The 25,695-nt window shown below is 39.8% G+C and overlaps 1 protein-coding gene across 1 annotated transcript in view; it reads left to right on the forward strand.

Moving 5' to 3' along the window:
- The first annotated feature begins 2,815 nt into the window (after positions 1–2,815).
- GAP43 (growth associated protein 43) overlaps positions 2,816–25,695 on the forward strand; it is a 99,870-nt gene continuing 76,990 nt past the window's right edge. Inside the window, exon 1 of the mRNA XM_036347135.1 lies at positions 2,816–2,947. Coding sequence (XP_036203028.1) covers positions 2,918–2,947 — 30 coding nt within the window. The 5' untranslated portion in view covers positions 2,816–2,917. The remainder of the gene's footprint in view (positions 2,948–25,695) is intronic.

Below are 25,695 nucleotides of genomic sequence, written 5' to 3' on the forward strand. Positions count from 1 at the left end.
CTTAGCTTTAGAATCTCCATAAAAATGGATTAGTGATTGTGATGACCTCATTTATAGTATTAGATGAAATATTGCATGTGAACTACTGAAAAAACTGATGCCAAGTGTTGTGGCTTAACATATGTCATCTTAAAATTCATCCAGGCCTATGACTAGTTTTGAGTACTAGACTCTATTTGACTTCATTATGCCACTTAGGTTCCAAATTTTCTTCCAATAAATAAAAAGGAAAAGAAGCTATAAATAGCAGGCTGAGGGGAGTGCATTGAAAGGGCAAGGAGTTGGCCTCTTTCTATGGCCTACTACGTGGGCTTCTGCTAGCTGCCTTATACTGGACCACACAATGATTGTATCTATGAGTCTGTTTAAACACCAGAAAAAGCAATTCTTCTCACCTCCTCTGCTTCCTTCCTTTATCACTCTCTAGCCCCTAGCGGGCTAGGTAGGGTGATCCTAATCCATAAACAAAATGCCTCTGGTGAAGACATTTCTTATATTATATACCCTCTTCTATCACTTATACCCATAGAAAGCTGTTTTTGAAAGCTTGGCTCTGACTGGGCTCATTACAACATTAAAAAATATTAAACTCAGAACCTAGCTTTATACTTTATTTATTTATTTATTTTTAATCCTCACCCTAGGATATGTTTTTATTGACTATTTTGCTAGAGAGAGAAAGAGAGAGAGAGGGAGAGAGAGAGAGAGAGAAAGAGAGAGAGAGAGAGAGAGAGAGAGAGAGAGAGAGAGAGAGAGAGAGACATGCGAGGGAGAAACATCAATCGGTTGCCCCTGGAACAGCCCTTCACCCCTAACTGGGGATGGAATTTGAAATCTTTTGGTCTAAAGCAGTGGTTGGCAAACGGCGGCTCGGCAAACCACAGCTCGCGAGCCACATGCGGCTCTTTGGCCCCTTCAGTGTGGCTCTTCCACAAAATACCGGCTCTTCCACAAAATACCGGCTTCTGCGCATGGGCCATGAAGTTTCAATTGCACTGTACGATTGAAACGCCCGCACATGGTATTTTGTGGAAGAGCCACACTGAAGGGGCCAAAGAGCCGCTTGTGGCTTGCAAGCCATGGTTTGCCGACCACGGGTCTAAGGGATGAAGCTCCAACCAACTGAGCCACCCATCTGGCCAGGGCCTAACTCTATATTTTAATCATAACATATGAAAGCTAAGAAGCAAATTGAGAGGAATGAAAAGCCAACTAAGGCTGGATCTGCAGCAGGTGAGGCTCAGGAAGACCTCTGGGGACAATTTATAACCATCAACCCCTGAGTATCTATCTCTTTGAGAGAGTCCCTTCTGAGATGGGTGCACCTCGCTTTTGTCAAAACACATTTTGCATATATTAAACTCAGTGATCCTGATATTATATATGATAATAACTGTCTGGTTAACACCTATTAACTAGGCTCATGTCTAGGAGCTGAAAGAATATGAGCTGTTTAATTGGGAATGCTTAGCACCACTAATGAACAACAAGAAATAGTATGAAAAGTTCTTTGAGATAGTCTTTGGAAATGTCACCTAAATTTCAGAAAAGTACAGTCTGTGAGGTGAATCTACTATGTATTAAGAATGGCTTCATTGTGCTTTGCATACATTTGTTATTTGTTCTTTGCTAATAATAGGTTGGCATTATTATCCCTATTTTAGAGATTAGAAAATGAGGTGCAGAGAGGTTCAGTAAGAGTCCCAAAATTGCACAGTACTATATACCTAAAAATTATATTATTTACACTTTTAAAAAAATAAATATTTTTATTGATTTCAGAGAGGAAAGAAGTGGGAGAGAGAGATAGAAACATCAATAATGAGAGAGAATCATTGATCGGCTACCCCCCACATGCCCTCCACTGGGGATCAAGCCCACAGCCAGGGCATGTGCCCCTGATCTGAATTGAATAGGGGACCCTTTCGTCCACAGGCTGATGCTCTATCCACTGAGCCAAACCAGCTAGGGCAATATTAGTTATTTCTAAACTCAAGTGCTTAGAATGTTTAAAATGCAATATATTCGTGGATTTTTTCAAGAATATTGAAGCAAAATGAGATATGTTGTACATACCTCAGCTTATATGTATGCACTTATTTTAGGTTATGTGAATACTGAGTACAGTATACACACAATGTGTAATATTTACATGTTATTTTATTTTTTGAGAGAACTTAACCCTCACAATTATTAACTGCATAAAACCTAAATAGCAGATATAACGTGTTGTATAAGTCTGACTACTCATTCAGAATAGCTGTTCTTTGCTTTTATGATATTGGGAAAAGAACAGAGTTAGAGAAGAAATACAAGCATTCCTCAAGCCCCTCTTCCATGTAAAACACATCCCATCCAATCTCCTGAACCGGCTGGGATATACTTCTCTGCCCCCACCCCACCCACTCTCTCAATGCAGCGAGAAAGTCGGTGGGTAATTGGGTCCAGATTGGAGATGTTTAAATATTCATGAGGCTGGCAGGGGACTGGGGGGGGGGGGGTGACTGTCTAGAATGGGGGTGGGGGCTGGGGAAGAGATTAGTCATTGAAAGCTAGAGAACAATTCTGAGAAAGAGATGGAGAGACGAAAGAAAAAAAAGAGTAGGTGGGGAGGGGAAGAGAGAAAAAAGGAGAGAGAGAAAGAAAGAGAGAGAGAGAGAGAGAGAGAGAGAGAGAGAGAGAGAGAGAGAGAAGAGAGAGGAGAGAGCATGTGCGATGAGCAATAGCTGTGGACCTTACAGTTGCTGCTAACTGCCCTGGTGTGTGTGAGGGAGAGAGAGGGAGGGAGGGAGAGAGAGCGCGCTAGCGCGAGAGAGCGAGTGAGCAAGCGAGCAGAAAAGAGGTGGAGAGGGGGGGAATAAGAAAGAGAGAGGAGGAAAGGAGAGAAGGCAGGAAGAAGGCAAGGGACGATACAACCATGCTGTGCTGTATGAGAAGAACCAAACAGGTAGAGCTAAAGATTTTTACTTCTTGCTGTTGTGAAATTACCAGAGTACGGTATTTCCCTGTAAAAGCAGGGAAAATATTTTAACTGCTTCTGCTCTGGCCATGGTGCTCGCGTTTCCTTAGCCTATGGTAACTGACGGTTACATCCCAGCTTTTATTCTATTCTGTTTCTCATGCTCTGGTTTGGGGTTGCTGCTACTAATTTAGATGATGATAGGGAAAATACGCCTGTTTGGCTAGAAATACGATTTATTTATTTATTTATTTATTCGGCTATTAGTTAATGTTCAGCATTTCAGGTCTGGTTTTGCGGGTGTGGAGGTAGAAACGGATCTGGGAGAAAGATGTAGGTTTTACCTATAAGATGGGGAAGCAGCCCTTTATATTCTTTGCGAAAAGCTGGTTGAAAGAATAATATTTAGTAATGAGTATAGCTTGTTCTGTGGTACAATTTTCTCACATGTGCTGCGGGAGAAGCCTTATTTCCTACATGCCTGAGCCTCAAATGGGCGCAGGTATTAATGGAAGAACATATGAAGGCTTTATTTATTTATTTGTCAATGAATGAAACTGATTTGGGAGATGCTCCTTTTTTTTTTTTTTATTTTTTTAAAAAAAAGAATCTGAAGGCAACTGGGGCTGGGGGAGAAACCGGCCGCGTGGAAGGGGAAAATCCGTAGCGATTGTGCACCCGCCAGCTGTCCGAGGAGAGGGTGGACCACGCCCCTAGGAGCTTTGAGCTCCGAGGGGATGGGAAAGATGAGCCCAGTATTACCTGTTGGAAATCAGGTCTTTTCTCCCTTTCCCTTGCATTTTTCCTGGGGTTGTCAGTGACCAGAGTCAGGCTAACATTCTGGATAATAAGCATTTGGTGACTCATTTTCATCCGGAAGAGGGACACACACAAGATTAGCAAGAATCCGAGTCCCCACCCTCCCTCCCCCACTGCCCAGGTTTTTCTTCCATTTCAAATTGCTCACTTATTTCTTGAAAGACATTTTAGAAACTTGGAGTGAGGGTAGGGAGGAATGAAGAGTATGGTGTTTAGCAGGAACCGACAGTGCCCTGGCATTCGCCAAATGAAGCTTTCAAACATTTATTGGAACACGTTTGAGTGATTTTGGCGAAGGTTAAAGAGAAAAATGGGTGTGGGATATGGGTGAGGGTGTGCCTGTGCGCGCGCGCGCGCGCGCGCGAGCGAGCGCTAGCGCGCGTGCCCGGAGGAAGGGGATGGCAGTCTTGGTTAAAGAAGCCTTTTGCAGATTGATTGCCTTAGGGGTGGAGTGCAAGAGATAGGAATTGGGCATTATTCCTGTGCAGGTATTGGATACTGGGCAATTTGTAATACACTCGCTAAATCGGAAGGGGGCGGGGGGGGGCGGGGGGGGGAGAAGAAACAGCCTTCCAGATTAGAACATTTAGCCAGCGCCCTGAAAGGAGGGGCGGGGAGTGAGGATGAAGGAGAAGGAAGAGGAAGGGGAAGGGAGACAGAAGCAGAATATCAGAGCAGTGGATGGAGAGGCATAGCATGCACGCATGCATACATACATACATGCATACATACATAAATAAAGTAACCGGCACCTGGGGTTTTGTGTGTGGTTTGGTGGGTTGTGTATGGGTGTTTGGGGAAGAGCATGAGAATCTTACATGCCGGACTTCCCCAAACTGTTTTATGGTTCTAGAGACCTGTGCTTCTATTGCTTATTTTCCAAATCAGGACGCTTCTTCTTCTTCTTGTGTTCATTCTAACACATAAATGCAGTGGATACAGGTGGCTGGGTTAAGCACACTGTCAAGGAAACATCCTGAGGTTGCCCCACTGGTGAGCTGGGCAAATAAAATTTAGAAAGGCGGAGACCAAAGGAAGCCAATGCTATTCACTTAAGAAAGCTTTAATTTTGAAAAGAAAATATGTTGCTTTACAACTTTTTGCCACTTTCTGTAGACACACACAAGTATATGTACACCCCCCTTTGACAAAGGAAACCAAGCATGATTTTTAGAAAGGGAATTGAGGCTAATGGAATTCCCTTCCCCAAAAGGGGACAGTTGCCTTCCCTAGGGTTCTCTCTCAGTGACAACCCCAAGTGTTCATTGGATGTGCAAAGTAATGAAGCTGAAATTTTGTGTTTGGGAGTTGTAGAAATTTGCACTAAATGTGCATAGCATCTGCACACTTCATGTACGATAGTCATGCATGTACTCTGTGTAGCTTCCACATGCCTGAATGCATTTTAGCATAATTTATATGCATGAGAGAAAATAAAAGGTATAGAAATTGTCCTATTGTATAAATGTGTACTTCTCTGTGAAATGGCCCTGTTCCCTGTTTACCACTGATGTGTATCATTCACATAAGTCAGTATGTAGGATAGAATTAAATCAGACTGAAGGAAATGATGTATTTAGGGCGTGGGCTCCGTACTACACTGACTGGCATTTATGTGTGAGTACTTGTCTCACATCGGTTTCCTGCTTGTGGGTGTAATGATCCTGTATCACTCATGGCAGGATCTGATTGTGTTTATCTTCATTCTGGCATCTAGTCATCCTGGTCCTTAACAGGGAATAAAACAAGGGCAAAAATCTGCAAAGGTCTAAACTCTGCCACACCCATAAAATCCAGCAGAAACATGGGAGGGGGCTGGAGAGATTGCACTTCCTTCCTCTTCCACTTGAGCAGCATAAAAAGCAGTCTTGGATTTCTGAGTTGTAATACATTGCCAGTGGGTGAGACGAAAGCATAAATGATCCTTATTGGCCATTAATTACCTACCACTATAGATTATTAAGGCAAGAAGAAGAGAATGGCAGTGGCATGGGGATGAGACGATGATAAAGAAATGGGCAATGGAGGGATAAAAGGAAAGAATTCCTGAGATATTATTGGTTATGATTTTCAAATATCTTGGGATTAACTTTAAACAGCTTAATTACCGTGCATATTGCAGATGATGAAAAACTTGCAAGATAGAATCTAAGTCCACAAAGCAAGAAATTTGTGAGGTGTTTCCTTTGTTTAAAACTAAGGACTTTAATTGAAGTGTAAAGAATACCAATGCAAGCAAGTAGCCCCTTCAACCCCACCAACATCTGCCTTTTCCCTCATACAACAGATAGTCCTTAGAGCGTGCGATCTGTAGTTTAGAATTCCAACCTCGTCTTTCCCTTGCAGTGTTGGAAAGGTGTGGAAGGATGCCGCCTTGCTGCCTGGTGCAGAAGCTTCCTCCCAGTTATAAATTAGGTTCCTCCTAGTTATAAATTGGATTTCTCCTAAATCTCGCCGAGCCACACCCAGTGTCACCCAGGGACTAAGTGAATTAATTAAGTGGAGACACTCTACTTAATACAATTGAAGCTGTTCATTTTTGAAAATACTGAGTTCTACCACACATTTCCAAACATAAACAGAAAAAAGAAATCATTGAAAGGGATTTCTTTTTCTGCCAAATTATCTGAACTTGCAGAGAACCTTAGAAATTCAATGTGTTCATATCTGGTGGCTCTAATTCCTTTTAACCCATACACAATGAGCTCTGCTCTCTCATGCTGACAGTCTGTAATTCTGGCCCCTCCCTCCCCATCCATGCTGAGACAACTGGGATAAGAATATGCAGGGTTAATGTTTTCTCCTGCTGAGCTGGCAAAACTATGGAAACCTCCTTTCATGTTTTATGCTAAAGGGCAGTGCTCCTATTCACTGAGAGGAAGAGTGGCAAGGGGTCCCTCTTGCCTCGTTCCTAATGAAATTGTCAGTGATATGCCTGGGGCTGATAATTCCACATACTTCAGTTTTACTTGGCCCCATAAGAAAGGGGGAGGGGTCCTTTCAGGCAATAGTAGGACATGTGTATTTACTAAATATTTTCCTTGTTCATACTGATAAAGTAAGAAGAATCTAAAATCATCCTCTAATATTAAAGGAACATTTCAAAGGGTGCACATGCCCAGATCATCTCAAAAGAAGATATAGCATTGATGTCCCTATTAACTGTCATAGAGACTTTCAGGTAACCAAGCATGCCTATTGTCAATCAAAGAAATGATTGTGGGCAGGGATTCTCTCTTCTGAATTTCAGAAGTGTGGTCTGGTTGCCTCTGCACCGTTGCAGTGAAGTCTTTATAACATTCTCTGAGGTACTGGGAAGAGCACTGGGTAGAGAGTCCTTAGTCTATGCAATATACTGATTCTATGATCTTGAATGAATCACATAATCTTGGGTTTCAGTTTCCTCCTGTAAGATGGAGACTAAAAAAACAAATCCAAAGCAAACAAGCAAAAATCCCACTCTGCTTGCCTTAAAGGGCTTTTGTAGCATTACACAAAATTAATGTGAAAACAATGATCAATACAAATGTAAACAAAAATTTCTGTCCAAGTTTCGCAATGTGAGCCTTGGCTTAAAACTGCCAATTTTTCAAGATTGTCCAGTGTCTACTATGCTGCTTTTTTCTGTTCAAGAGTTGTTTCTGGTCACAGTTGCTTTCTCTGCTTGTACTCTTGTTCCTCCTATTTTTTTCTCCAGAATCTCATTCCATCATGTCCTACTCTCTGTTAAGATTTTATCTTGTACTATATCAACTCCTTTCCCCACAGCCTATCACTATCCTCATGTTTATTCTGTCTTAAAGGACTGTTTCCTGACTCCTGTCCCATCTCTACAGTGTTCTGTCTCACCCACCTGTTAGAACAAAGTTCCTAAAAAGTCTCCCCATACTCACTTTCTCCACTTCATCACTCCCCACTCACTATTCCATCTACTTTCATAAGGTTTCTGTTTCCATAATCCCATTGAAACATGTTCTGAAAAAGACACCACATCCACTAACTTCAATTTATGTCTTATTTGCTGTCTCTTTGACATTTTGTGTTGTTGGCTATCCTTCCTGAAACTCTCTCTCATTTGACCCCCATGACAACTCTCCTCATTCTCCTCCCTCTCAGATAGGTCCATCTCATATGCTTTGCTGTCTTTGTTCATTCTCTTCTCCCCCAAATATAGATTATCTCCAGGTTCATGATCCTGATCCATTTCTCTTCTCACTTTACACACCAATTCTAGGTGATCTCATTCATGTCAGAGTTTTAACGACCTGTGTGAATTCAAATCTGTATACTGGATACCTCTCCTAAGCTCCTGGTCCTCTATTTAAATATTTAAGAGATAACCACATTGTTATGTACAAAACCGTACTCAGTCTTCCACTTAGCCTTCCTCCAAATGCCCACCGCTAGCCAGCTTCTAAGCCCGCCGTGGGCAAACTACGGCCCGCAGGCTGGATCCGGCCCGTTTGAAATGAATAAAACTATTGAAATAAAAGACCGTACCCTTTTGTGTAATGATGTTTACTTTGAATTTATATTAGTTCACACAAACACTCCATCCATGCTTTTGTTCCGGCCCTCTGGACCAGTTTAAGAACCCATTGTGGCCCTCGAGTCAAAAAGTTTGCCCACCCCTGTAAGCTCTAGGGACCGGGAGTAATCCTGAACATAGTTCTTTTTTTTGTTTAAATTCCCACATTCAGCTACTAAATCCTTAGATTCTTATTAATAAAATTTTGTATCCATCCTCTGCTTTTCAATTCCACTAAAAATATCCTGATTCAGATTTTCATTATCTTCTCTAGACAAAGGCAATAGCTTCTCACATAGACTCCTTACCTCCATCTTGCCATCCTTCAATTCTCCTTACACATAACACTGTACTTATCTTTACCTAACACAAATCTGGTCATATGATATTCCTCCTTAAAATTCTCTAATGTCCCCACTTAACTGGACGCAAAAATATAAACTGTTCAGCATGGATGAGATGATCCAGACTTGCCTACCTTTCCAATGCTATCTTTAAACACCCTATTCTCTCATCTTATGATGCAACATAGTTTTCAGACCTTGGTGTCTTTGTTCATACTGTACTCTTTGCTCACATTACACTCCTTCTCAACCTAGAAAATTTACATTTTTCCTCTAAGAATGGCTCTTTGAAGCCATTCTTAACCATCCTAAGTTAAGTTTCTTCCTACCTTTTTGTGACTATCCTATCTAATAAAAGAGAAACATGGTAATTGGCGTACGACCGCTACCCTTCCCATTGGCTAATCAGGGCGATATGCAAATTAACTGCCAGCCAAGATGGCAGCCGGCAGCCAGGCAGCTTAAACTGAACATGAGGCTTGCTTGCTTCAGTGATGGAGGAAACCAACGTTCCCCGCCTGCCTTGCCGGCTTCTGAGCCTGCAGTTTAAAAAACATTGTAACGAATATAGAAGCTAAACAAAACCCCAGAAACCAGCTTTCAGAGAGCTGGGATCTCAGAGCTGGAGTTGATACAGAGTTTCAATTATAGAACCGAAACAAACCAGATACCTGTTTTCAGCAACTGAGGCCTCAGAGCTGGAGCCAAGCCTCAGAGCTAAGGCTGGCCCAGAATAAAAAAAAAAAAAAGAAAAAGAAAAAAAGGAGCAGTTGGGAGCTTCAGTCCAGCCTGAAAACAGCCCTCAGCCCCTCACCCAGACTGGCCAGGCACCCCAGTGGGGACCCCCACCCTGAAGGGTGTGTGACCAGCTGCAAACAGCCATCATCCCCTTATCCAGGCTGGCCAGGCACCCCAGTGGGGACCCCCACCCTGATCCAGGACATCTTTCAGGGCAAAACAGCTGGCCCCCACCCATGCACCAGGCCTCTATTCTATATAGTAAAAGGGTAATATGCCTCCCAGCACCGGGATCAGCGGAGCCAAGAGGCCTCCCGGGACTGGGATCAGCGTGACAGGGGGCAGCGCCCAAACCCCCTGATCGCCCTGTGGCTCTGTGTGTGACAGGGGGTGGGGCCACAACCTCCCTATCCACCCTGCTCTGTTCATGACAGGGTAAGGCGCCCCAACCCCCTGATTGGCCCTGCTCTGTGCCTGATGGGGGGGGAGCTCCCCACACCCCTGATCACCCTGAGGCTCTGTGTGTGACAGGGTGTGGCTCCCCAACCCCCCCACCCCACGGGCCCTGCTCTGTGTGTGACGGGGTAGAGCCATAACCTCCCCATCGGCCCTGCCCTGAGTGTGAGAGTGGCAGCGCCCCAACCCCCTGATTGACCCTGCTCTGTCTGTGACAGAGGGGAGCTCCCCAACCCCCTGATCGGCTCTGCTCTGTGCGTGACAGGGGGTGGCGCCACAGCCTCCCCATTGACCCTGCCTTGAGTGTGACAGGGGGCGGTGCCCCAACCCCCCAATTGGCCCTACCCTGAGCGTGACTGAGGGTGGCATCGCAACCTCCCAATCTGCCCTGCTTTGTGCATGACAGGGGGCAGCGCCCCAACCCCCTGATTGGCCCTGCTCTGAGCTCGACCAGGGGCTGCACCTAGGGATTGGGCCTGCCCTCTGCCACCCGGGAGCAGGCCTAAGCCAGGAGGTCGTTATCTCCTGAGGGGTCCCAGACTGCGAGAGGGCACAGGCTGGGCTGAGGTACCCCCCCTCCTCCCCGAGTGCACAAATTTTTGTGCACCGGGCCTCTAGTGTTATCTATAATAATAAAGTGTAATATACAAATTGACTGAACAGCAGAACCACCATCCAGACAACCCTCAGGATGACCACGCTATGACACACACTGATGCCAGGTCAGCCAAGGTGGGTGCGATGTAATTGGTCAGCAACCAATTGCTCCACAATTGTCCCACAGAGGGAGGCCCAGGCCAGCCAAGTGATTGCACCCCATGCCTGTCACTTGCAGAGGGAGGCGACTGATGGCAAGGGAGGGGCAGCACAGCACAGATGGCAAGCAGTGGCAGTGGTGGGGGTGGGCCAGCTGCTGACAGCTGGGGGAAGGAAAGCCCTGATAGGCCCTGGTCGCCAGCCAGACCTAGGGACCCTGCCCAAGGGGTCCCATATTGCAAGAGGGCATAGGCCGGGCTGAGGGACACCCCCTATGCATGAATTTCATGCACTGGGCCTCTAGTATTTTATAATATCACTATTATGTCACTTGTTGCACTATATAGCATTTTTATTTGTTTCTTTTTCTTTCTTTCTTTTTTCTTTTTTTACACATTGGTGTCCATACAATGAGTTGTTTAAGGGGAAAGGTGTAAGGTTAATTTTTTTTTCTATCTTCAGTGCCTACAACAAGACTTGAGAAATACAGTAATCAGTTTCAATTGTAGGTGATCTGTTTGCTAAATGAATATGGAACCAGGTTTATAGACTTTCCATAAGTTGTGGCCCATCTAAATGGATGGAATCACCAGTATATTTTTTGTAATTCATTGACATCAAATTTTGAAGTGAAGCTGATATCATTGATTCTTGATATTGACCAGTAGGATGATAACCATTATTTTTTAATGAGAGCAGGCATAAAATGAGCCTATTAATACTATGTTTCTCCAAATTACCATAACTGGTACTATCTGAAAGCCTCCCATTGATGTCCTACTCCCCACCAACCAGCATATAGTCCTGCCCTCTGAGATTAGCAGAGTCCCAAGAAAGATACATGATTTACTATAGTCTTGAAGCTTTTCATGCCCTTCCTTTTTGACCCAAGTACTTACTGTTATTGCTTTACCCCACAACTTTTCCAAATAAACTTTGACTCGATCTTTTGTTACTCTTAGTTGACTTATTTCATTGATCATATAAAGTTCAAAATATGTTGATCTGTGCTCAGGGACCTGTGTTTAAGAATTAATTTTATTTTCATTTGGGTTTCTTACCTTTTCACTGAAGTATCCACATAATAATATTCCTCAAAGAGAAACCTTTCATGGGAGTAAAGGGGGGTTGAATAGTAAGTGGTTCTTCATATGTCATGTAAAAGGAGGGAGAACCAGATCAACTTTATCTTTCTTAGGTTTGAATAGACTGAAAGATTTGGATTCTGAAGTAGGCATATTGCGGCCCATATGAGGCAAACTGCAACCACAACTTTCCATGAAAATACTTCTTGCCAGACTCCAGGAGGCATATTTTTCTTTGACTGAATTGTCATGGCCTTGAGAAGAGAACAAGACAAAATGATTTATAGATGAAATTTGTCTTCAACTGCTAAAGTTGAGTAGTATCTCCACACTCTTATTCTTTACCTGGGCCATTACTCTTAATCTCTTTCTATCTCTTTCTTGAAGTTTTTCTATTTTTTTCTCCTCCTCTCAGGTCCAAGTACAGTTTTCCTTATTGATTACTAATGTTTAATGGGTAAGGCTATGAAAAGAAAAATTTTCAGAAAAAGTGTGTCCCTTCCAACATTCTAAAGGGGTATTTTAGACAAAATGGGCATCTTAAGCTGTGTCTGGCACATATTAACTTCTCAACAAAAAAATATTTACTGAAGAAATAAAAGTAGGAAGGAAAAGGTTATCATGATGGGCCATTATGGGAAATGTTTGGGTCAGAAGACCATTCTTATGTACCTATTCAGAGCTGACTTTGTGTAAATGTACATTCAACTCTATCAGTCCTTCTCACAGGTAGTTGTGGTCAAATTTACACTTCCCTCTCCTGTCTGCTTAGATGAGAGTAGTACACTTGCTGTGAGTTTACATTGTAGTATGGGAGTCTGACCCTCCAGATTTCCTAACCTTAATTATTTACAGATCTTCTTTTCTTAAATGTTGTTTGTTTAATGTCCTGTTTCATGTCTTTGTAGTGGAATAAATCCTTTCCTTGGGTTCTAGACCTGGCTATGCCAATTGCTTGTCCTGTGACCTTGGGTAAGTAACTTAATCTTTCTGAGCCCTAGTTTATTCATCTATGTAGTGGACACATAAAAAGAACACTCCAACCCTGACTTTTCTTTTCTACTAGACTGGTTTGAGGTTCAAATAAAGTTATAAAAATAAGTGTTTTATAAGCAATATATTTTTCAAATATAGAATATTATTAATTGAGGAATTCCACATATTGAAACCTAAAGTATTCATATTTCTTTGCAAAGTAGCAACCTTACTCCTATATGGAATATAGATAGATTATAGATAGAGATGATAGATATAGAGATATAGATATATATATCTTCCATTATCACTCCTTCTCTCCTATTAACTACAGAGTAAATATTAGTCAGATGGATGGCAGACCCCGAGGATCAGTTCAAATTAGAAAAAAATCACAATATTTATTTTAACTTTTTCTGTTTTAGTCTTTTTATTCATATCTATACTTCTCTGCTCCATTTGCTAAGTTGGCTGCTTCTCCACCTCACTTCTAAATTGGGTTCTCAGCACTAATATTACCAGGCATGCTGTGCTCACATCCATCACATGAGTGACCAGTCAGGCAGAAGAGTAGAGAAGGATTGTGGGACTGGGTAGGAGACTGAAAATGGGATGAAGCCTGGTTGAGGGAAGTTCAAAGATTTTCACCTGAACACCATTTTTATACAACTTTAGGGTTCCTCAATGTATCAGAAATTAATCTTGATCAGAAGTGATATACAATCCTGAGCCTTTTCCACCTCAACTCTAAATGCCATAAATAATTTTTGAAGCTCTCAGCATCTCTACAAAGGACATTTCAGTTCTCCTGTATTCCTGGTTGATTGGGTTAAGTGACCAATTTAATAATACAAAATTTATCAAATTTTCATATAAGCAATGGAGTTATTGCAAATTAAAGAATCTTATTTCTTATATGTGGATAATATTTGAAAATATTTTAAGTATAATAATTGGATCAAGTTTGTCTAAGAGATTTTGTTTTTCCTAGAAACCAAAAGTTTAAAATAGAACAATTAATATCTTGCATATTTTGAAAAATACTTTTATATAGGGAGCTTATATTTAATTTAACAGAAAGATATGTTGCCTAGAAATTTGGAAATAAACTAGTATCTAGAGGGAAATAGTTATTTCTTTTATTATGCCTATGGTTGGCTATTGGTATCCCTTTTAATCCTTCACTCTAGCCATCTGTTTCTGTCTCTTACTCTCTCTGTCTCTCATGCCATCTCTCTCTGTCTCATCTCTACACACACTCATGTATGCTTCTATTATTTTTCTTTAATGGAATACAAGTAACAGAAACAAACTTTAATGGTATATATAAGGGATCTACTGAAAAAAAAAAAACTAGATATCTCAGAAATTAGAAAGTTGCATAGCCAAACTTAGGGGAACCAGAGTAGAACTGGAAACCTCAACAACAGGAATTCATATACTTTCTTTCTGGAGCCCTGCCTTTAAAGGACCCAGTTACTAATAACCCTAGCTTCTCTGTTTCTTAATTCAAATTCTTCAAAATTCTAAATGGGGGGAGAGAGAGAGAGGGAGAGAGAGAGAGAGAGAGAGAGAGAGAGAGAGAGAGAGAGAGAGAGAGAGAGAATATGAGCAAAATAACGAAAATGAATGAATCTGATTGGTCCTTTTCAGGTCAGCTTGTTACCAATGGACCAACCATCTCTGACTAGAGGGCCAGGTCACACGGTTTAGACAAAATTTCTGAAAGGCTATACCCAATCTAGTGAGAGAATAATATGAGTGAGAAAGTTTCTCCTGAAAATATACTTACATGTCCATAATAGGGTAACTACCCAGATCAGGATAGACTTACCTCAAATGTGGTAGACCACTAATTTTTCCCTTTGGTAGTTTTCATTTGGGCTTGTATTGCATTTTATTATTGGTAGGGCTCTCTAAAAAGAAGTAGTATCTACACAGATTACTGATCTGATGGGCTTTTATACCTAAAAAAGAAAGGTTAGGGCAAATCTCCACATGTAGAGTTGACAGGTACAGGTTTTTCACTGTCTTTCAGAGGCTGAACTCTGGCAGGTAGGCAGGTACCACTTGTCTAAGAGAAATATTAGCTACCAAATATTCTTGCTAATTTGGCACAGTAGAGCTTTCCTCTCTTTATTTTTTAGTGTGCAGGATCTGTTTCTGTGAAAGAATTGGGCAATAATAGGTATAAAACATCTCCCTTAGATTTATATCAGAGAAATGCTACTCTTTGATATTAATCATCTCATTTTGAATGTAATTGAATTAAGTCCATCAATAATCATGATATTTATCTATTTTTAGCAAATTGGCACTTTTAAAATCTTGAGCTGTTTTCTCTATATCCACCAGTTTGCTCTACAAATAGAATTTTGGTAATTAGCCTTTCATCCATTATCTGTAACCCCAGTTCCAATAATCATTCAAAAAATTTTTTTGAAAGACCTAAATATCTCCCATTATAAATCTATAAAGGAATTAGATGATGCAAAGAACAAAAAGTTAAAAAAATTATCTCCAAAGGTTAAGTGAACTCAATAACTGGCTGCTTTTCTAAATGACTTCATAATCTCTTAGCACAACTAGCCTAGGAACTAGACTAGACTAGGAGCTGTTAGAATGCAAATCCTCTTCTCAGCCCTACTTGCTTTAATTCTAAACCAATTTACCTGCTTGATAAACTCAGAAGTAAAATTAATCATCAGATTAGATCCTTAACAGTTATTCCAAAAGATGCATTCCACAGTTGTACTCAAACTCTAGTAGAGGCAATTGTCTCTATTATTTGCCATAATAATAATAATAATAATAATGAAAAAATCAAGGCAGAATTTCTTTAAAGAGAAAATTCTCAGTTTCTAAATAATTAACTTGCAGTTAGATTTCTAAGAACATGTTGTATTGAAGATAATCCACTTCAGTTCTTTACTCTCTTCAGGATTCTAATGGGAGAGGAGAAAGAGGCATTAAGTACATTAGGAGTGGCCATTGCATTTCAAAATTCTTTCTCTTTAAATCAATGAAAAAATAGTATTTTAAATGAGTGATGTAAGGGAATAGTTGAGACTTCACAAGTGATCCATCATAAACTTCTTTCACTTCATCTTCAAAGGCCCAGGCATTTGGAGGTTTTTCTTCCTGTTTTATTGGATTAATCTTTCTTAAAACTTCTGAGATTTTTAAAAGGAAGGAGAATGGTATTATCTCATTTAAAAAGTATTGGCCCTGCCCTAACTGGTTTTGCTCAGTGGATAGAGAGTCAGCCTGCAGACTGAAAGGTACCAGGTTCGATTCCGGCCAAGGGCATGTACCTTGGTTGCGGGCACATCCCCAGTAGGAGGTGTGCAGGAGGCAGCTGATTGATGTTTCTCTCTCATCGATGTTTCTAACTCTCTATCCCTCTCCCTTCCTCTCTGTGAAAAATCAATAAAATATATTTAAAAAATAAATAAATAAAAAGTATTGGCCCTTTCTTTAGTTAAATCTTATTTGAGGGTTTGGTTTACTCAAAATATATTTTTTCCTGAAGTGTAAGATCTTTAGAATCTCGCCCTTGCCCTCTAGCAATTGTTTACCCCTGTGAAAGAGAAGATGATTCTGTTTTCTCTATCACCTGAGAAAGCTACTTTGGAGAAATTGGGTTGGTATTTAGTATTCATTTGAACATCTTTCATGCTAATCTAAATTCAGTGTTCCCCATGTCTTTGATTGCCTTTCATTGAAAGATACAAGGAATAACTTTGGATAACTCAGCCATATTTGTACTCCATACTGATGGACAGTTAACTAAAGAGCTGTATAGAAAACATCAACAAGACCTAGTTTCTTGCATATTCTTTCTTCCATCTTCAACTTCATACTTGACATCTTTGGGGTAAAGCCAGTACAAAGGAGGAAATGGAGATTATAATTGAAAAGGGAGGAAGAGTTATAAAATAGAATTACTCAATTTGGAACTGGGCCATAATCCTCTAGTGAAAATTGTCTTAGGAATATTAATGACCACAGATGGCTCAGACTTCACTTCTAAAGATCTGGAAGGTACAATAAGCCCAAGAACAAGAGTATTCAGGGAAGAATCCAACAAGATTGGGAAACTAGTATAATAAATTATACTTTTAAGCATATTTAGGGCCAGTTTTTATCCTCACTTAAATAGGAAAATCTACTCATTCTTAGTTAAAAAAACAATGTCAATTTTGTCATCACAGGTATTGTTCTATTTTATGTTAGACTATATTTCGGTGATTAAGCGTTTTCCTCCAGACCTCTATAATTCTCCTATATTATCATTCTAGTATCATGGAAATTGATTGTCTCATGAACAGACTAATATTTATTAAGTATATCTTACCAAAATTATTACTTTTATCAAACTTGGGTATATTGTAAAATTCCATCCATAAAGAACCAAGCTATAAGAACCAAAGGAAAACCCATAGAAAAATTAACTTCCTCATAATTTAAGATTTACAGCTATTAAAATATTATTTTTTCTTCTTTTCTTTGATGTCACCTCAGATAGTATCATGATAAACTAATTATTTTCTCCCTAGATTATACCTCTGAGACCCGTACTTTTGACTATATATATATATATATATATATTTTTTTTTTTAAATATATTTTATTGATTTTTTACAGAGAGGAAGGGAGGGGGATAGAGAGTTAGAAACATTGATGAGAGAGAAACATCGATCAGCTGCCTCTTGCACACCCCCACTGGGGATGTGCCCGCAACCAAGGTACATGCCCTTGACCATAATCGAACCCGGCCCTTGAGTCCCCAGGCTGACGCTCTATCCACTGAGCCCAACCGGTTAGGGCACATACTTTTTTGATACCAGCACATTCCCAGTTACCAGCTCATTACTTAGAATAACTGATTACTCTTTCTTCCTATATGAGAGCCATGCCTGCTATCCTATCAGTTACTAAATTCTATTTGCAATGTCATTCACATCCATCCTTTACTTCTTCTACCAACCTTTCTTAAACCAGCATCCTAGAAGAAAACCAAGCCCTAACATCCTAAGGCCCTAAAACCAATGAATTAACCTCTTTCTTCTGCATCTAGACCACACTAGTACTAGATACATGCCATTCTTGTGAAAATGAAGAAAAAAGTCATTCAAATCTTTGCTGTTGTTGTCAGATGAAAAACCCCAGGAGAAAGAGACTGGATAGCCACCCAAATTCCCTGCTTTAGGCATCACATTTTCACACTGCCTGTTGGTTAATCTTACATTGCACTTTCCTTCTCCTCAAAATTACAATTGCTTTTTGGTGTTTATAGGGTTAATTGTATTTATTTATGATTGTTTTCCCAGGCTTCTTTGAATCTGATACCAATTTCCTATTCTTGCCTTACCTCCTACTGTCTCTGCCATTGACTAGGCTTATAAATTTAAACAAATTTAATGACTCTGGCTTGCCATTCCTACCTATATAAACAAAAGAATTGAACTGAGTTTTCTCTAAAGCTTTCCAACTTATAAAATAACATGTTCTATAGCAGTGGTTCTCAACCTGTGAGTCAGGACTCCTTTGGGGGTCGAATGACCCTTTCACAGGGGTCACCTAAGACCATTGGAAAACACATATATAATTATATATTGTTTTGTGATTAATCACTATGCTTTAATTATGTTCAATTTGTAACAATGAAATTGGGGGTCACCACAACATGAGGAACTGTATTAAAGGGTAGCGGCATTAGGAAGTTTGAGAACCACTGTTCTATAGCAAAGCTCCTCTACTGTGGCATTCTGTCCCAGACAGTCTTAGCGTAAATTTGAGTGTTAGTTTCCTTGTATCTTTCTCCATTGTCATTTCCACTACTTGGAAAGTCCCCTTTCTGCCTCATTCAATATCATCCAACCCCTGAGGCCAGAATAAAGAGTTCTCTCCTTTGTGAATGCTTTCCTGACTACCATATTTCTCTTAGTTCTTCAGTAGCATATATTACCTGTTCAGTTTCTTTGGCATTCACGAAGCAAAGCTTTACTTGATTATTCTTTTGCATTTGTATGTACCTAATTTTCCCTCAACTAGTTTGCAAACCCTTTGAAGGTAAGGTATTGAGTTCAGTGCCTGACTCAAGAAACATATGTTGATTGATTGATATCTACCCTGAGAGAGCGCTGCATTAGTCTCTATTGGGGTATACAAGACAAATAGGAGGCTCTATAAACTCTTAGAAAGACAAGTAAAGTGATGACATTTCTGGGACATCTGAAACCATGACACATGCCTCCTTTCTTGAATCCCTTTACTTTCTTGACATCCATAAACATCTATTTTTGCAGTTTTTTTCTCTCCTATATCTTTGGTTGAACATTGTTCTTATCTGTTTGTTTGTCTTTTCTTCTTGGCTCCTTTTTCTTTACTAATCTCTGAAAAGTTGTTACCCAGGCTTTTGTCCTTACTCTTGTATGTTCTTTCTCTACAGAAGCTCCATGGATAATGTAATCTATGTTCTCAGATGGACTATGGGTCTCAGATTCTCTAGGCTTCATAATTACTGGGGTCTAAAGCTTTTTATATAACTGTCTAATGGAAATCTTTTTTTTCTGATGACACTCAAGACCCCCAACCTCAACATATCTTAAAAATAAGTCATCTCTTGTTCCCAAATCCCGTTCCCTTTTTCATTCAGTCATCCAAATGGAAATGGAACCTTGATTCATTCCACAGTATTTTCCTTTTGTCATTAGACTAGAGGCCCAGTGCATGGAGTCATGCACCCATGGGGTCCCTAAGCCTGGTCTGTGGGGATCCAGCCAAAACCAGCTCTCTGACATCCCCTGAGGGGTCCCAGATTGCGAGAGGGCGGTTCTTGGGTGATGCACCCCGAATTGGGCTACCACCTCTCTGGTTCCGGGTATGTCACACTAGAACCACAGTTGCCAAGTCATTGCAGCTCAGCAGCTCCTGCGTTGATCCCGCTGGTGGCCAGTGTGCATCATAGCTACTGGTTGGTTGGTCAAACGGTTGAACAGTCGAACTGTCGCTTAGGCCTAGATATAGATATTTATATCTATATCTATATCTATATCTATATCTATATCTATATCTAATCTATATCCATATATAGATTCTACTTTTTCCAGTTTCTATAAGTAAAAACAAACAAAACTTTTTTTTTTCATTCTTTCTTTTCCCTCACTACCTCAATCAATTATGTCTTCACTCTGTTCGCTTTTCTCCATTTCCACTGTCATCTCTAACTCAGTTGTCTCTCATGGAGACTAATGCAATAGCTTTCTTTTCTAATCTGCCTTCTTTTACCCTCACTCCTTAAATTATTCTCCCCTCAGTATTCAGAATGTTTTTTAAAGTGTCTGTCAAATCATGTATCTTCTCCACTTAAAAACTTTAAATAGCTCTCACTTCACTTAGAACCAAAACCAAATTCATTAGAGCATGGCCTGTAAAATCCTACTTGATTCAAGCCTGGCCTCTTTGTTGGCTTCTTATAACTATACTCATCTTGATCACCAAGTTTGTTGACCTCCTTTCAGTTTTTAAAACATACCATACACATTCCTTCTTCAAATATTTTGCATGTGTTATTTCCTTTACCCAGAAAGCTCTTTCCCTGATTCTTTGAAAGGCCTTCTGTGACAAATCCATCTGTTTGGTATCCAAATCACTATCTAATACATCACCCCACTTCTTTTATTTTCTTTTAGAATTGCTCTCAATCTGACTTTTTAAAGAAGAATGTTACTTGTTAATTTTCTGGTCCTTGCCTATCTCTTAAAACTTCAGAATCCACCCTCTTCACATCACACACACCATTGAAATTGTATAATTTCATGGAATAACCCATATTTTTTCATCGTTTCTCCATTTCCAAACACTGTTCCTTTTGTCTGGGATGTCCTCCTTTCTCTCATTTTCTAAGTCACACATTTTCAATTTATTTCCACAATGTGGTTGAAGTTGTTCTCCTCTTTATGGAGACTCCCTGATCCTCCAGTCAGATACCATCATCCTTTCCTTTGTGGCTTCCTTATCTAGTACATGCCTTTACTACAACATTCAACAGACTGAATTATAAGTATTCATTTACACATCTGTCTATTTTGCTATTCTAGGAGCTCCATTAGGAAAGAAATCAAGTTTCATTTATTGCTTATGTATAGCTCTAGTTCAATGCTTTGCACATAATAGGATCCCATTAAATAGGAGCTGAGTAAACAGAGCATAAACAAATGAACAAATATCAGTGTCTGCTGAGTAGTATGTGATGGCAAAATTTGTGCAAAGGTTTCTCAATTCTCACTGATCAATCATGGAACCTGCCCACTCTGGCACGGTTTATAATTGGGCACCTAATAGATATCTCACACAGAGCTAAGGCCACACACACTTGGTTTTCACCCAAGTAGTGCCAGCTGGTTATTTCAATAAATAACAGTCACCATTTTATAGAAAGATACTTTAATAGGAACAAAAACATAGCCATATTTAACACAAATAACTTTTTATGATCTGGGCTAAGAATGAGTAGCAGTTTAAAATATATAGCTATAGTTTTCTTAAACCATTAATTTGCCTCCTAAGCCTGGTGCTAAACATTTAGCCCTTTCTTAACATTGAAAGCTGTGTCTTCTGGTGCTGATCCCACAGGAATAATGGTGAGGCTTCATATCCTACCTCTTTGTCAATGCTATGACTTGTAGCTGCATGTACACACATTCTCTCTCCTTTCACACTCTTTAATTTCTAGTTAGAAAATTTATACACTATGATGTTTAATTGTTGTTGTTTTTCCTGGTCCCAGTATACATGTTATGAAAGAATCTATCTGTCTGATGTTGTTGTACCTATTCCCAAATGATAAACAAACAAACAAAAAAGATACTAGTAGATTTCCCTACAGGGGAATGGAGAAACAAATGGCCAGGTAATCATAACTTAACACCTAACTTACACACAAAACCACGACTCTTCTGAGTAGTGTAGCTGAGAAGGAATGGGGCTCCCCCTTGGAATTCTGAAGATGGAGAAATATTCTTCAAAGTAGTCTATTTCCTTCATATATATATATATATATATATATATATATATATATATATATGAATCAAGAAGGGAGGAGAATGGTTCATGGTCATTAGGTAGCTAGGTCTCTGAACTCAAGCCAAACAACATAGAGATTAAATATGCTTTTTGTTTGTTTGGATGGTAAACTCAAGCACTTCTATAGATTCATTTCTTCAGGAAATGGTAGTCTAAGTTTCAAACTGCTAACTTGCAAAGAAAATTTTGGAAACACCTCTCATTTATAGGCAGGGGTAATGTTCACTCTAAATCAAATTTGGGAAGCACCTAAAGAATGCAATTTTCCTGTTTAGGGAATGGATGAGCCATAAGGAAGGCAACATAAAGCAGACTTCAGCTGGGGAAAAAATGAGTCACTTTTCTCAGTTATACATTTTTTATTTCAGTAATGTGGGAGGTGGAAAAGATGCATGAGTAGTTTGGGTTGCTGAGAAGCAAATACTCCACATTGGAGAGGTTGGTTTGGTGGCATATGGTAGAACTTTGAAAGGCCCACCAGACATGGCTGCAACCTTTGGAATCATTTCTAGAAAAGAATTTATTTTTCTTTCCACTGATCTAGCCATATATTCCTTTACTTCCACTTTCCACAGACTTCTCTATAGGCTGTTTTTTTTTTTTTTTCAAAAGAACCCTTTAAAAAGTGGAAAACCATTTTCACACCAAGACTCGACTTCCCAGTTGATATATACCCAGAGACACTGCAATGTCAGGTCACTGCAAAGTTTAAGTTGCCATTAATCTCATCATACTCCAGGAATAGCCAACAAATGTGGGTTTTCCTGATTAAACCAAACTTCAGCCATATTCTCTGGAACTGAGACCGGAACTTACTTTTTTTAATTTTTTGTATTCTAGTCCAACAGGTCAGGCCTATATGATACAAGAAGATCAGAGAATAGACTAGACTAGGGGATAACAAAATCTTCTAGGCCAGTGGTCAGCAAACTGTGGCTTGCAAGCCACATGCTCTTTGGCCCCTTGAGTGTGGCCATGAAGTTTCAGTCGCACTGTACGTGCGCGCCCGCACGTGGTATTTTGTGGAAGAGCCACATTCAAGGGGCTGCAGTTTGCCGACCACTGTTCTAGGCCAGTGGTTCTCAACCTTGGCTGCACATTAGAATCACCTGGGAATCTTTTTAAAATCCTGATTTCTGGGCCTCATCCTCTGGAAATTCTGTTTCTTTGTTACTAATGTTGTGGCCCCACCCCATAACAAAGAAACAGAATTTCCTGAGGATGAGGCCCAGAAATCAGGATTTTAAAAAATTCCCAGGTGATTCTAAAGTGCAGCCAAGGTTGAGAACCACTGTTCTAGGCACTCTCCGTACATACTAGCTTTTATTGCCTCCTAATATTAAGTGCTATTATCTCCACCTGAAACTCTTTTACTTCCATTTTGCCAAATCATGTCCTGCCTTCAAAAATTGTATTGATGCATCATTATTTACAGTACTCGAATTTGGGAGCAACCCAAGTGCCCATCAGGGGATGAATAGGTAAAAATGCTGCGGTCATTTACACAATGGAATACTACTCAGCAATAAAAAAGAAGGAAGTCCTCTTTTCAACAGCATAGATGGTCCTGGAGAGTTATTATATTAAGCCAGTCAGAGAAAGACAAATACCATATGATTTCACTTATATATGAATTCTAATGAACAAAATAAACAAACAAAATAGAAACAGATGTAGATACAGAGAACAGACTGACAGCTGTTCAGGGAGGAGGAGGGATGGGGGTCTGAGTGAAAAAGGTGAAGTGATTAAGAAAATAAAAAAAACTCATGGACACAGACAACAGTAAGGTGATTACCAGAGGGAAAGGGGAGGAGAGTAGAGACAGGTAGAAGAGAGAAAGGGGTGATAAATAGTGGTGGAAGGAGACTTGATGGGGTGGTGAACATATACTACAGGTGATGTCTTATGGAACTGTACACTTGAAATTTATATTTATTAATGTCACCCCAATAAATTCAATAAAAATTTTTTAAAATTTTGTTGAAAAAATCACCTTCTTTACAAAATCATTTCAGACATTTTTCTCATTCCCCATCTGGATTCATACTGTGATCACTATAGTAACCTCCCTAGTAATTCCTTCTCCCTCACATTGTGTGTATGTGTATGGATTTTTATGTTTTACACTTATATGCATTGTCATTTTCTATTCCCTACCCACTGCTTAATTTTTATGCCTGAGTTCCCCTTTTTCAGATTTCACAAGGCACTACTATACAATGCTTGCACATCCTTAGTGTACAGTTTAAGTTACATTATTTTTTAGTCTCCCAGGGAAAAGTTTTCATCCTCTTTTACCATATGCCTGATGGTGATAATTATCATTGATTAGTAGAGCTAAGGCCATCTTAGAGATCACCTAGTTTTTTCAGACTTCTTTTTAGCCACAGAAACTTTTGTCCCAGATATTTCTCAAAATCCAAATGCATGTAACAAGTAAAATTTGCTGTGTGGTTAAAACAGCTGTCTGCCGGCCCTGTCCTCTCTTCCTCAAAGCCCTTTTGATGAAGACTAGGGAGCAGAGTTTTGGAAACACCGACTTACATCCAGTCCTTCATGGTACAAATGTTGGGAAGTTTTGTGCTTAAGATCTTTCCCTCCAGACAGGTTGAACGGATCCTCCTGTATTGGTCTTTCAGAGGGGTCATGTACTCAATTTCTGGATGTACATATCCCTAAGTATTCTAAATTTGTGAAATGAATACTTATGTGGTTCATCAGTGGACAGGGTTCTTTTACAAAGAAAGACTAGAAGTTATTATTCTGTTTTTTACCCTTTGACTCATTCTTCAATTAATCTTTTTCATCTGGAGACAATATGCTCCTTAAATGTTATATAAAGGTCATTTATTTATTTAATGAACATTTATTCATCATCTACTGAGTCGGAAATTACGCCAAGTACTGAAAATATAGGAATAATTTTTAAAGGAACACTCTCTACCCCCAAGTAGCTCACAGTATAGTATGGTAGACCCATGTTTGACTATTTAGAAATCTATTCTAGAATGTACTTCTAAAGAATTTTATCAATCTCAGGTGTATTTTCCTAATTCTTCAAGGACGTTTCCTATTATAGGAATACACTAGTGTTCTTTTTATTCATGTAGATGTGACTATCCAACCTGTCTTGAAAGACCAGAGGGTAAATTTTGTGAATAAGAGAACATTTGTAGGTATTAAAACTTAAGCACCAAATGCCAAAGCAATTTTAAAGATTAAATGTGTTTGTGTATGTCAACTACTTAGAACTATGCCTGGCATATAGTAAAGCACTTAATGTCTGAGGTTTAATAACATTAAATGCTCCTTAGGGCTAATATATATCGGTTCTTGAAGTATAATATGAGTTATAATTAGCTTATCTTATAGATGTGGTCAGTAAAATAGGAATAGAAATCTGAGCCTGCCTTATACTTAGAAGGGAAGAGGCCCATCACTTCCAGGTAACTGGAATATGAGCCTCTTATGATCAAGACTCAGCCACTGTGAATCTTCAAGCAATGATGCAAAGATGGTTTAAATTATCTGCAATGGTGAGAGCATAGGGTCTGGTGGCTGTGGTGTCCACAGACTAATGTCCTAATAAGACAGTGGTCTCATCGTGGCTGTTTTTTCTGAGTTTAGCTTGCTTTCCTTTGTTCTGGCCTATTTTCTGAGCCTCATTCTCCAGCCTTCCCATCAATAATGTGAGCTCTGATATTATCCTAATTCAATCCAGTTTCCATTTCTTGGCCCTAAGCATCCAACTGATAGAACCCCATACTCAAGAAATCAGGCCTGAGCTACTAAGGTTTTTCACCTGGATTGTTGCAACAGCCTCGGGGCTTTTTGCATTTACTGTATCTTCTGCCTGAAATATTTTGTTTGCACCTGTTCTGGGGACTTGTTTCCATACTTCCTCAGGGCTCTGCTCAAATCTCACCGCTGTAGATTTCATCA

This window comes from Myotis myotis, unplaced genomic scaffold (assembly GCF_014108235.1).
Source record: "Myotis myotis isolate mMyoMyo1 unplaced genomic scaffold, mMyoMyo1.p scaffold_m19_p_2, whole genome shotgun sequence".
NCBI lineage: Eukaryota > Metazoa > Chordata > Mammalia > Chiroptera > Vespertilionidae > Myotis > Myotis myotis.